At 40.8% G+C, this 12154-nt stretch overlaps 1 protein-coding gene across 4 annotated transcripts in view; it reads left to right on the top strand.

Annotated features, from left to right (window-relative positions):
• Window positions 1–12154, top strand: part of ccdc88ab (coiled-coil domain containing 88Ab) — a 70011-nt gene that overhangs the window by 4780 nt on the left and 53077 nt on the right. For all 4 annotated transcript variants that reach the window (XM_034152261.1, XM_034152259.1, XM_034152260.1 and 1 more), the window contains exon 3: window positions 5460–5568. In XM_034152261.1, the coding sequence (XP_034008152.1) occupies window positions 5460–5568 (109 nt within the window). The remainder of the gene's footprint in view (window positions 1–5459; window positions 5569–12154) is intronic.

The raw sequence follows: 12154 nt of genomic DNA, 5'->3' as shown, positions 1-12154 counted from the left end.
ATTTAAAGACATTCCCTCTGATTCTAGAAAAATCATGGGCGTTTTCTTTTACTGTTTTTTTTGCCCTTCAAAGACTCAACGCTGCCAAGTCTTTTTTCCTTCTCATCTTTGTGTCTCCCTTTCTGTCCATACCTCAGCTCTCCTACTCGCTCTCCCTCCTGTGTTTTCTTTGAGCCGCATGTTGGAGCCTTTGTTGCTGTCTCTAGGGCGAGTTACAGCAGACATAGTTGGGATTCCTGCTGGACTAGAGGAAAGAGGGAGGCAGAGCTGCTGCTGGGCTGTCAGTCTGTTCGCTTCTCCTACTGCTGCTACCTGGACTGTGGGGTCTGCAGCCCTCCTCATCAAAGTGTAGAAACACACATTAATCTGGCATCCCTCATAATCATCTCTGTGTCATGCCAGCCTCACAGGCGCATGAGGATGTATATCAAGTCAGACAGGAAACAGCAGCTGTGACCTTGAGAAGACAAAACATTTAACAAGGCTGTGTTAATGTGAGGCACTCAAAATCCCACTACTAAGGACACGTTAAAGACCATTTAAGGATTTTAGATTCTGTTAGCTTTCCTCTTTGAGTCTGATTTGCTAGGGCATAGAAACTAACTGACTTAGCGATCGACATTTAAAGGAACATCCCCAGGATTAGTTGGGATTTCTGCGCTGCACCATTTTCCAGCATGTGTCGAGCAATAGATATTGAAATTGTGATCTTGTTAGAGACAGGTGTATATTTAGTATTCCCCATTTCCCTGCTTTATATTTAATTCAATTAGCTGCTGTTTGCTGTTAATGCAAACTCGATACTTCCTCCATCTGCTTCATGTTTCAGGTCCTTTAGTGGCTCAGGGGGCATAATCCCTTCTGTTCCCTCCAAGACTTTTGCAGTAAAGCATCTGCAGGAAGTTTTGAGTTTCATTAACAGAAGCTTAACATTGAGAATTAACAGCACTGTAAAATTAATCCGTGACCAAGTACAACATTTCTGTTATAAAAAGAGGAAGTTATTCAGTTTAACATGACTCTGTTGTTGTACTAAAGGAATTGTTTGGTGTACTCTGTAAGCCATTATGAAACACGCAATTTGGCTGTTATTTAAGACATTGAATCGCATCAATGATTTATGGACTCAGAGCTTGTAGTCCAGTGCAAAGTAATGCATCAGATCACATCCAGTTTGACAGGAATGGGTTTAGCAGCAGTCCCTATGGATATACAATGCTAGATGAGAGGAATGGGAAGAGGCCCTGTGGAAACAGAAAACAAAGACAGGAGAGAAACAAGTCAAGAAAAGCCAAGACAAGGAAATAGGGTGAAGGGAACCACATACCAATGGTCAGATCCTCACTGCCTGGGCTGTTTGTATGCTTTGGCTCTCATGGGAAAAGGGTGGAGGATGCAGAGAACAGGATGTAGAAATCTTGTACATTAGCAAAATACAAAGAAAATATCTGCCATGCTAACGACTAATGAGTGATGTTTTGTAAACTAGGAGAACCCTGTGTACCCTGTGTATTACAAAAATAATATTTTGTATGTGGTATCCTTATATATTATGCATTATTGCCCTAATTCTGAAGTAAATCAATGGTGCCATCGTAACATATGCTTTATGAAGGTCCTTTTTTCCCCCCACTAATTTGAGATTCATTCAGTTAACAAAATTCCTGGTTAGCCGGCCTGTGTGTGCCTACTGTAGCTTGCATTTGGAAAGGCGTGTGTTAGCAAGGACTCCAGTATAACAAGGTTTGTTTGTAACAAGGTTAAGGCTGAATTCCAATTATTGAAACTGGTCTGTAAACATTCAAACAAAATGATCTTGCTTAGAATAAGGTTGTACTCTGATTTACTCTTAATTTGATTTACTGAGCCATTACTCTCTTGAATTACTCCTGCCACGTGGATTTTGTGCATGCGCAACTATGCATGTGCATGCATAGTTGAGCGATTCTGACAATTTGAACCCACAATCCTGTGAATTCTTTCAATATGATCAATCACGTCCCAGTAATTTGTTCTTTTGGCTTGTCAGCTAATGTGGAAACTTGACAAACAAAACAATCTTTGTTAAATGTATCTTTGCTTAGACAGTTTTTTATTGTTGTGTGTGGATGTAACAGAACAGACCGACGTAATTATCCTAAACTGAACTGTTGACCTTTATCACTGCTGCTAATAAGCTCATCCCCCCCAGATTCCTCTTACTGTAGGTCTTTAGCTTCCTGTTTGTGTGTGTGTGTGTCACCTCACCTCACACACAGTCAAAAACACACACTCCCCCGCTGTGTTTGGACAGTACAGCTCATAAGCTCTATCCCCAACACGTGGCCAAATGTTGCCTGCATTTTTGTTCTTTGTGTGTGTGTGCGTGAGTGTGTGTGTGTGTGTGTGTGTGCCTGGCTGCCCATGCTGACTGTAATGTAGCCTGTCATATATAGGTTAACAACACTCTCTAACCTACCCAGCCAATCAAAGCCAGGAGATGAGAGGAGAAAGCCCGGTGGCCCTAGGCTCTCATGGCGATCGACAGCAGCGACGGACTGCTTATTGACTGGCCGTCTGGCTCACTTGCTCACTTTCTGTCTGGCTTGCTGGCTGTTCAGTCTATGGCTAATCCATTTGTCTATTTAAAGTCTTAAGTTTACTGTATCAGCAGGAACAGGGAGGGAGGCAATAAGGGGGATTTTGACCCCTGATAGCGCTCTAAATCCCTGTATTTATTCGCCTGCTGATCCACAGGAGGGGTCGGACTGTCGCGTGCTTGCATGTGTGGCATCAGAGTCGGAGAAATGAGCGGTGGTGTGTGTGTAGTGGAACCGACACGCTCATGTTATTGTGGTGGCCATGTTCTTGGCTTAGTCTTATGGTGAAGGAATGTGTGAATGAGCATCCCTTTCCTTTTAGATGTTCTGTCTTTCTCACACACACACACACACACCGCATTTATGACACCACCCTCCTCGCCCTGACAGGATTACAGCCTCCTCTGTGCTTTTTAATTAACGGGTTAAATAAACCCCCTACTATGGACCACGAAAGGGGCTGAGTGTGTGTCGAGGGGGGAGATGGCGGGTCACATGACTGTTCATTTAGACCAGTATTAAAAAGAACCCTGTGTCCTCCTGATTAGCATGATTGTGTGTGTGTGTGTGGGTGTGTTTATCAGGGTGGAGGCTGATCAAAAGACTAATTAACACATCCACACTGCAGCCGTTTGATTTAAGAGACAGGCCCCTGTTTGGGTGCATGATATCATTATTATTATTATATTATATCAGAGTTTTATTTAGGAGTTAAGATACTTAAGCACCAAATACATACATGTTTGGTTAAGTGAGAACATGAAAAGATAAAACACTGATTCAGCAGATGCTTGCTTATTTCTAGAAACGGAGCAGTAGCATGTTGAAGTGATTAGGAAGAGTCATTCAACCAGAAGTCCCCTGTGACTGCAAGCATCCACCCAGCCAAATGTCTTTGAGGAAGATAAAGAACCCTTCACCTTTGACCTCCTCACTCAGAACAGAACAAGACGCATAATAAAAGAAAATCCTGATTTATATACTGTCTTCATGGTATTTCACGATTAAGCTTTATGGAGCTGCTAGCCCGAGCAGACGAGCTATTCTGGAGTGCAAGAGTGCAGATGCAGACATGCACACATATGCATGACTACACATGTGCTACACACTGCATGCATGCATACATTCACGACTCTCCTCCCCCCTACTTGGAGCATGTTGACCCTCATATATAGGTCATAGGATGTACATGCTTTGAAGTCTGAAGAGCATATCGGGAGAAAAGAAAAGCTGCTATTTTATAATGTTGGTGTGAAGCTCGACAAATGTCAAGAACATGAGTTATGTTGTTTTTCCAGACAGTCACACAGGAAATGTAATGTGAATTAGTTATTACAGGGTTTTTAGGGAGGGTGGATGGGATTTTGCTACTTATCCCTCATGAGCTTGTTTTAAGGTAAACAAATGTTGACATTGACTGTGCAAATGAGTTCCACATCCATGTGCCTAACAATCTAAAATATATAATGTCTAAACAGTCAAATGCAGCTACAAAAATATATATTTATTCAAATAGAAACACGTTATTTAACTTGATATCTGACAATGTATAATTGTCAATTATGCTGAACTACAAATTTGATAGGATCCCAGAGCCACAGATATTTGAAGCATGCAGAGTATGACCGCAAGTGTCCACTATTTAAAGTGTCTCCTTATTACTTGGTGAAACATTATCAGCTCTAGGGTTGCTGCTTTGTCACCACCCTCTCTTCAGGGAAGTAGGAATGCCCCTCAGGAGGGTCAGAAGATATCACATTAACGCCCCAGGTCTCACTTAGGATAAGTCTTTTTAACCTGTTAAGCCCGGTGCCCCCGCCGGCAACATCTTGCAAGAAACAGCGTCTGAGGGCTTCTTAACATTTAACAAACTATGAATGTGTCATACCCACTTAACGGGAAGAAACTCAGCTACCTGACGATATTAACTATTTTTACCGAAACAAAACACAAGTCTAACGCCGAGCCTCTGAATTAGCACTAAGCGAAAGAGTGCTAACGCACTTAGCACATAACTCATTAAAGAGGCAGAATGACAGACACACAAATTGCCTGAAAATGTATCTCTTGGATCAGTTACCTAAACCAATTATCTTGTGTGTTCCTGTGTTTTAAAAGAGGTTTGAGGTGGAATGAGGTTTGAGTCATTTCCATAGATATGCAAAAGGTAGTTTGGATTGTTGTAGATGGCAGCGACTGGGGAGATGGTACTGTGTGAATTTGTGGAATGTCTACAAGGCTCCCTAAAACATGTTGACACCCGTGATATCATCAGCTGTCGCGCATGCTCCTTTGAATGTCCCTTGGGCAACAAACAGTCAGATAAAATCACAGGCTCTATATTCTGCAAATTCAAATAAGATACTTCTTCTCTTTCATTTAGAAATATGAAATGGGGAACATTGTTAAAGGTCAGAGAATAACTGAAATGCATGCTCAGTAGTTTGAAGTAGTCTACAGAGGATTTCTTGAAGAATTTCGTCTCTATTTGTAGCATTAAAATGCTAATGTGTTAAAGATGTTTCAATTGGATTCAACTCACCGAAGAATTAGATTTAAACGCTTGAGAAACATTGGTGCCACTAGAGTTAAGGGGCGGCGTTTTCTATTTTGCTCTGCATTGAGTGTGTCTGCTTCCTTTAACACGGTTATGGCACTGACCTTACTTAGACAAGGGTCCATTGTTGCTGTGCTGCTAATGATTTTAGCCAAACACACGATCGTTCTATCACATAAAGCAACATGGTGTCAAACTGAAACAAAGTGGTTTCACACAAGCCTGTGACCGACATTACTTTTAAAATATGTCCGTCTAAATCCACAGCTGACATGTATCTTTACTACAAACAGATCTAACAAGCAAATGCTATTTTCCCACAGAAATCCCACGGCCACGGTGCAGAGGACCAACAAGAAGGTGAACAATGACCCGACACTGCGCATCCAGAACCTTTCTATTCTCATCAGGCAGATTAAAGACTACTATCAGGTAAGATTTCCTTCTGCTGAACAATCTGCAAAGTCAGATATCACATGTTCTTCTTTGTGCTTGATCAAAAGTGAAGGTTGAAAGCTGTTCTTTGCACAGTTGCTGGTTAAAATCATGATGAATGGTGGCTTTACCCCTCAGGTTACAGTGGAAAAAGCTTCGACTTGCACACAGAACTGAATGCATGTGCCACATAAATACAGTACTTTGCAGTATAAACAGAGATATATTTGCCGATGTGTGTGTCTGTGTGTGATGTGGTATTATGACACCCATCCAGATGCCTGAGAGGGCCTATTAAATATACAGAGACAGCAGGAATGTGACACACATGACAACACTTTTCTCTTATTCAAAAAGTATCTTGTGCAGCAAATTCCCCCTTCAATTTACAACCTGATATAGCCTTAGTCAGTCCGAGGATGTCCCAGAAATAGACCAAAACTACGAAAAACAATCTCACAGCATAACCTTAATGCCTACAAGACAGATGTAGAAGCCTATAGCAGAGAGATGTGAAGGGGATAGAACTCACATGTAGTGAAGTCTTATCTCATGTTCTGTGTGTTTTTACTGCATTGCATGGTATCGGCTTATCTGGCCCTGAAACATGCTCTCACCACAATTTATCTTTACCAAAAGGAAATGATTGAGACCCAAAGAGGAAATGTAAGAGGTGGGTGTGGGTGTGTGGGAGACTAAACATGGAGGGAAGATCAAAAATGGGCTCTTTGATGATGGGAAAGTGAGTCCCACAGTCCTCCCATGCTGCACTTTAATGCATATTTAGTGACTTATGGAGAGCTGTAAGTGCAGGTGGGAGTTATGCTGCTAGTGAGGAAAATATTGTGCTGTAGTCCTCTTGTACTCTAGAGCATCACTGTACCATATTTCCAGTGTGCAGATATAGCGCATGGTTGATTTGCTTGTGTCAAACAATGTTGACAAGAGTATTAAGCCCATATCCAAGGCTAGATGCCAATAGTTGGTTTAATCCAAATGCACGATCCATCATAGGAATAAATCTAGATGTAATATGCTATGTCTAAACATGACCTGAAATTCTGATAAACCGGCTAAAACAAAGCCGGGTAAGGGTCTTTACATTGTGCAAATTAATGTCATCTCCAAGACGAGTGAATTATTGTAGCATTGTATTATCGATGTTGGGTCTTTTGAAATGTAAGGTGAAAGATTAACAATATGTGGTAGTTTCTGCTGGTGGTCAAAACAAATATGGCATTGCAACCAAATGTCAAATTACCATTGACAAGTAAAGCTCTTAGGCTTTACTTGAAATGTTTACTTCTTGCCTTTTTCTAGTTTAAATCTGCTGTCAGACAGTATTGCTTGAATGCACAGTGTCAGTTCTTCACTGTGTGCAACGGTTAATCCAGTTATGAAAACTGTAAACTTAGCAAATTTAAACAATCCAGAGAGACAATGATTCATTACGCTGCTGCAACAGTGTCTCAACTGTGTTAATGATAAGCAGGAATCGAGCGTGACCCAGCTTGCTGTTGCGACAGTGCAGTGCGTTTAGGAATGTTATCACAGCAAAGCAGCCGCACTTACTGACACAAAGATTTCCCACACACAGATTTCACTTTTTGACCCATATTCTCAGGGGCTGTGGCTGTCTGATGACACATAATAACAGAGTTTGACAGTACTCATTAGTAAATAGAGAAATTGTGAATTTTAAAGGCCTACTTGCAGGGCCGGCTCTTGGCACAGGCAGTATAGGCGAATGCTAAGGGCGCATCAACCTATGGGGGGCGCCGAACTTTTTTATTTACATTTCACAACAAAACAATTTCCCGATTTTGGATCAACAAAGTACATCCTATTATCTTATCTTAACAGAACTATGCCTATATTGCATACAGCACCCATAAACTGTGGCGCAAACCCCCCCCCCCCCCCCAAATCAGGTAAGTTGAACTGCCCCAGCCCCGCTGCCCCCAGAGCCGGGGCTGCGGGGGGAGGAGCGAGGGGCGGGTCAAGTGTAATTTTTTTTTATGTGGAAGTAGATTACAGCCCTCTCTTCACTTGATTAGGACAGCTCTCTCTGCTGTAATTAATGTAATTTACAGTAAAAACCAGAGGTTTATGTTAAATTATTCTTTTTTTGAAATAATGGTTTTTGTGTGCAATTATAGGTTTTCATTTTGTATTTGTGTTAATTTAAAATAGGGGGGGCGCCAGCTAAAATCTTGCCTAGGGCAGCAAATTGGTCAGGGCCGGCCCTGCCTACTTGGAAACTGATGAACACATTTTCATGTCATATGATATTGCTTGAAGAAGCCTAGCGTTTTTATGAATGTTAATAAATCTGCTGTATCTATATATTTTACATTTTGCCCCAGAAGTCAAGTGAAGAGTGCCATTTGTTGGTTAATGGTTCTATTAGATCTGGTTTGCCTTGGTCCTAGACACCGTGTTAATCACTCATCAGCTTATTTAAACAATCAGCCTTTTGTATAGAGTTTATCCTTCAAAGCCTTCAAAAGCCCCTCTAGGCCGCCTCAAATGGCTAGCAGAATTATCGTTCTTAGACTCAGTGATTTGAGCCATTGGCTTTAGGGGTCAAGCAGTGAACAGCAGAGTCAAGGATGACGAGATGATGGGGAAAGGTTAAGGACATTAACTGGGACCATCTTTGTGACGGGACCGTCTGGATCCTGCAGGTTTATGCACTTTGTTGTTAACTCAAAATATGAAATTCTATGCATTCTTAGCCATTGTTTTGTCGTGAAGTTAAAGTCTCAATAGCTCTGAAAAAATGTCATAATGTCAACAGAATGTGAGTAAACAGGTGTAGTTTTTTAAAACACAAGTTAAGGGCAGTATTTATTTGTTTTGCGGACATTTAACCCATACTGTGTATTTTAGTTGTTTTAAGTTTCGGGGGATTTTGTCAGCAAACAATGAATCTCTTGTTCGTCTATGGTGTTTTTGTTCATCTGTGTGTCGCAGCATCGCTCTGTCGACCTTCTGGTCACAAAGTTGTTTCGCCACCGGTGTTTGCGGGCTCAGACCAGAGATCAGCTACAGGTTAAACCCCCCATAGATCAGTGCTGTGCTTGCTGTGTGTCTGTCAAAAGACAAAAGACAGACTGTATCTTAATATGGTTCTTAGGAAAAAATGACTTGCCTGTTGTGAAGGCGGCCATGCCAAATAGTTTGAGGTTGAATGACATAAAACGTCATGAGACCGTCTTGATTGTTTGCCCTTCGAATCATCTGGGTTCTTTAAGAATTTCCCTTTAATCTCCCACTATCTTTGATTTACAAGTAGTAGACTATCAGTGATAAGATTTAGAGTTGTTACTACAATCAATGCTGCTTCTAATCAAATCAAAGCGAAGCCACTATCTAAGATTAGTAATGATCAGAGGAAGGCTTTAAGATTCAAGTAAAGATCAAGTGTTCGTGACCAGGACATATCAACTGTCATCTTATTTGTGTTGGGTTCGTATGCGCTAGAGACCAAAAGGAAGGCTATCTAGCAGACCTTCATTCATTAGTGTGGTCTTGTTTTGTCATAAATTGGAACTATTTTGACGCTGGCACATTTTAGGCTTTGTGTGTACAACGACTTTAACATTAAAGTGACGTTTAGCAGCGCTCTGTGCTTAACTTTATGAAAACACACTTAACAGCACTAAAAATGTGTCTAAACACTTATTTATGGACCACATGGTACCTGCACACACAGTTGCTGCTCTAGTCAAAAGGAGCCAATTCCTATTTAGGTAATGTGGAGGAGAAGTGGCTTTGATATATGGTTTTGCTGTGGTCTCCCTTTCCTGTGGTTGTTTTGTGGCTTAATGGTATCAGATTTCCACAGCCATATGGATGAAGACGGAACCATTCAGGTCTTAGACTAATGGACTTTGCAGGTTTTCAATTTACTGTACTACTCAGCACTTTGAAGGAGGACTTAGAGTAAGTGGAAGCCTTGTATGGTTGGTTGCTTCCTGTGATTCAATAAATTGATCTCACTTGGGACTCTTCAATTAAATTACACCCAGGTTAGTAACCACTCTCTAGGTAAGGCTATGACTGTATATCAACCGAGCAAATGGTCATTTTGTTACTTCATTGAAGCATAAAAAGAAAAAAGAACATTTAATCCGGTATCTCAAGTTGAATTCACTCCAATGTCTACAAATGAAGAATCCATACTGGTGTGTTGACTCTTCTATAAAAGCTATATATTTCATTAAGAGTGTCTGGCAAGTCAGCAAGGGCTCACATTCAATAAAAAGGTTGCCCTCCTCCCAAAGGTTCCTCTGGTGTCAAAAGATTAGTAATTCATTAACCTTCTTGAACCTCCTAGAGGCAGACCGTTGAGGACGTTTCCTTGGACCTTCTTTAGTCCCTTTCCTCCCCCATCCCTCATCTTAACCATTTTTCCACTCAGTCTCTCTTCCCCTTGACTTCTGTACAAGATGTAACCCTAGTAGTTGGTGTTTCCACATGGGAAACCCATTGAGATTGACTCCGTGCTGAGATTGTGAAATGTGAATTGGCGCAACACAAGATCTTCAATAATAATGGTTTTCATTTCATAGCTCTCTAGGGCTGATCTTGAGTGGATCTCAGCGTTCATGTTATTGTGTGTGTGTGTGTCTGCGCTCAAAGTCTCTGTTATTGTTCTGGTGCAGTAGATTGTGTAGGAGGAGGTCAATCTCTAGACAGGCTTCAGACTTATATTTCAGAATCTGCTGAACAGATCAAGGCTGAACTGCTGTAAGCATGTATGTGCTTGTCTGTATGTGCTTGTCTGTATGAGCGTGCATTTTTTAATGCTGCATAGAAACAGACATGATGACCTGTAGTAACATAGTTTCTAACCAAGAGTGAGGGGAAATGTTCATGTTAGCAATTATCCTTTTCTTTTTCTTGAGTCCGCCTTTAAATGTTCTGTTCTCTTGGTCATTTCGGCACAGGAGAGTACACTGAGGGTTTCATTTCTCTGGTGGTCAGTCCAAATATATACTGGGCCTCCTTTTAATTTAGTGGCCTTGGTTTGGCCTTCTCTAGCAGGATGTAACATGGATATTCAGCAGCTGAACACAATTCTTTCTGCTTTTCCTGGCTTTTCTTAAAGCTTGCTAAGTGAATCTCTTTATCCTGGTTTATGACATTTGGGCTTAGAGAGCATCTGGTGAAATTCAATGTAAATACTACGGAATCAAATTGATGAGATGGTGCTACTTTTAGTTGATTTGCAGTTTTATTGGAAAATATGCTCCAGTAGAGGTTTTCCAATGATTATGCTGTTGTGTCGTTAAAAGCAACATTTTCTCTGCTGCTCCCACACTTTTAAGTAACAGCTTTAGAAGTCCATTTTGGAAATAAGAGCATTTCTGTTCTCTGTTTGCCACTGCTTTGGCTTGGGGTGTGTCTAAAGGCAGGGAGCTCTGTTTTGACTGTTTAAAGGGTGACAGAGGGCACCATTCATGCTGAGCGGGCCTGGCCCCAAAGCTTTGCAAGGTTATTTGGCAACACTCTGGGAATAGGTACTGTAGGATAGGTTATCGTGCACTCTAGAGTATTCTGAGGATTATGTTTAGACCATCCTGAGAATATTTTTGTTAAATGTTCTTCCCAGTTTTCAGCGTATCCAACTGGTGCCTGGCTTGGGGTTTAAAACGTTTGGCTTTTTCCTTCTTGACCTCAAGCCTCACAAAGGTGCTCTGTTACTGGGCCAGAGTGAAGCTGAAACACAAACACAGATGCAGTACACACTCTTAGCCTCTCTCTCACTTGCATTCATACATGGCCAAGGGTCAGCTGCAACATACTGTAGCTATAAATGGTTGTTTTTGGTTTTGTCTTCATAAATATTGGATACAAGATTGTTCCATGGTTGTTATTGCAGCTTAAGCCTGAAGGCAGCTGTTATTTTTATATCCTTCAACTAGATCTCAGTCAAAAAATACAAACATATGTTTTGTTTATGTTCGTTATTTAAGTCTGGATTTCCCTATTCTTGACTTGACTCATTGTCTTGCTCCTTATTTTAGCATCAGAAAAGGGCAAATCAGTTTATTAGGGCATGTGCTCGTAGCTGCAGGCTGAATGTGTTGTCATGCAGACTTGCATGCTAGCTAGTCTAAATATCCTGTTGATGATGGTGTAGCAACTAGCGTACTAGCTAGGTTTTTAGACAATCACATAAGTAGCAGGCAGTTAAACAACGTAATGAAATAGAGTAAGGTAATATAACTAAGTTAGTTGGCTCAAACTATAAAATGAGTTTAACTTAATCTCTTGTTTTGTCCCATAAACCACATTTGTTTTAGTTTATGAGAAGCTGTTAATAGTGTGAATGGTAGCAATGCAGGATCAGTTAACACAAATTGTAACATCCACACATTTTCATGAGGATAGGAATATTCATAATGCAGTGCTGTGGTTCATATCGATTACTCATGAAGTTAAGGAGATTCCAAACAATAAACTTAGATTAGTTAAGCCTGATTAAGAGGCTAAAATTGATTTATTAAAATCAAAAATGTTTCTACTTTAATAATTTTCTGCACAGTCATACCTTGTACTTTTTCCTTATTCT

The sequence above is a fragment of the Trematomus bernacchii genome, unplaced genomic scaffold, assembly GCF_902827165.1.
Source record: "Trematomus bernacchii unplaced genomic scaffold, fTreBer1.1, whole genome shotgun sequence".
NCBI lineage: Eukaryota > Metazoa > Chordata > Actinopteri > Perciformes > Nototheniidae > Trematomus > Trematomus bernacchii.
This window is presented reverse-complemented; position numbering and strand designations above follow the sequence as displayed.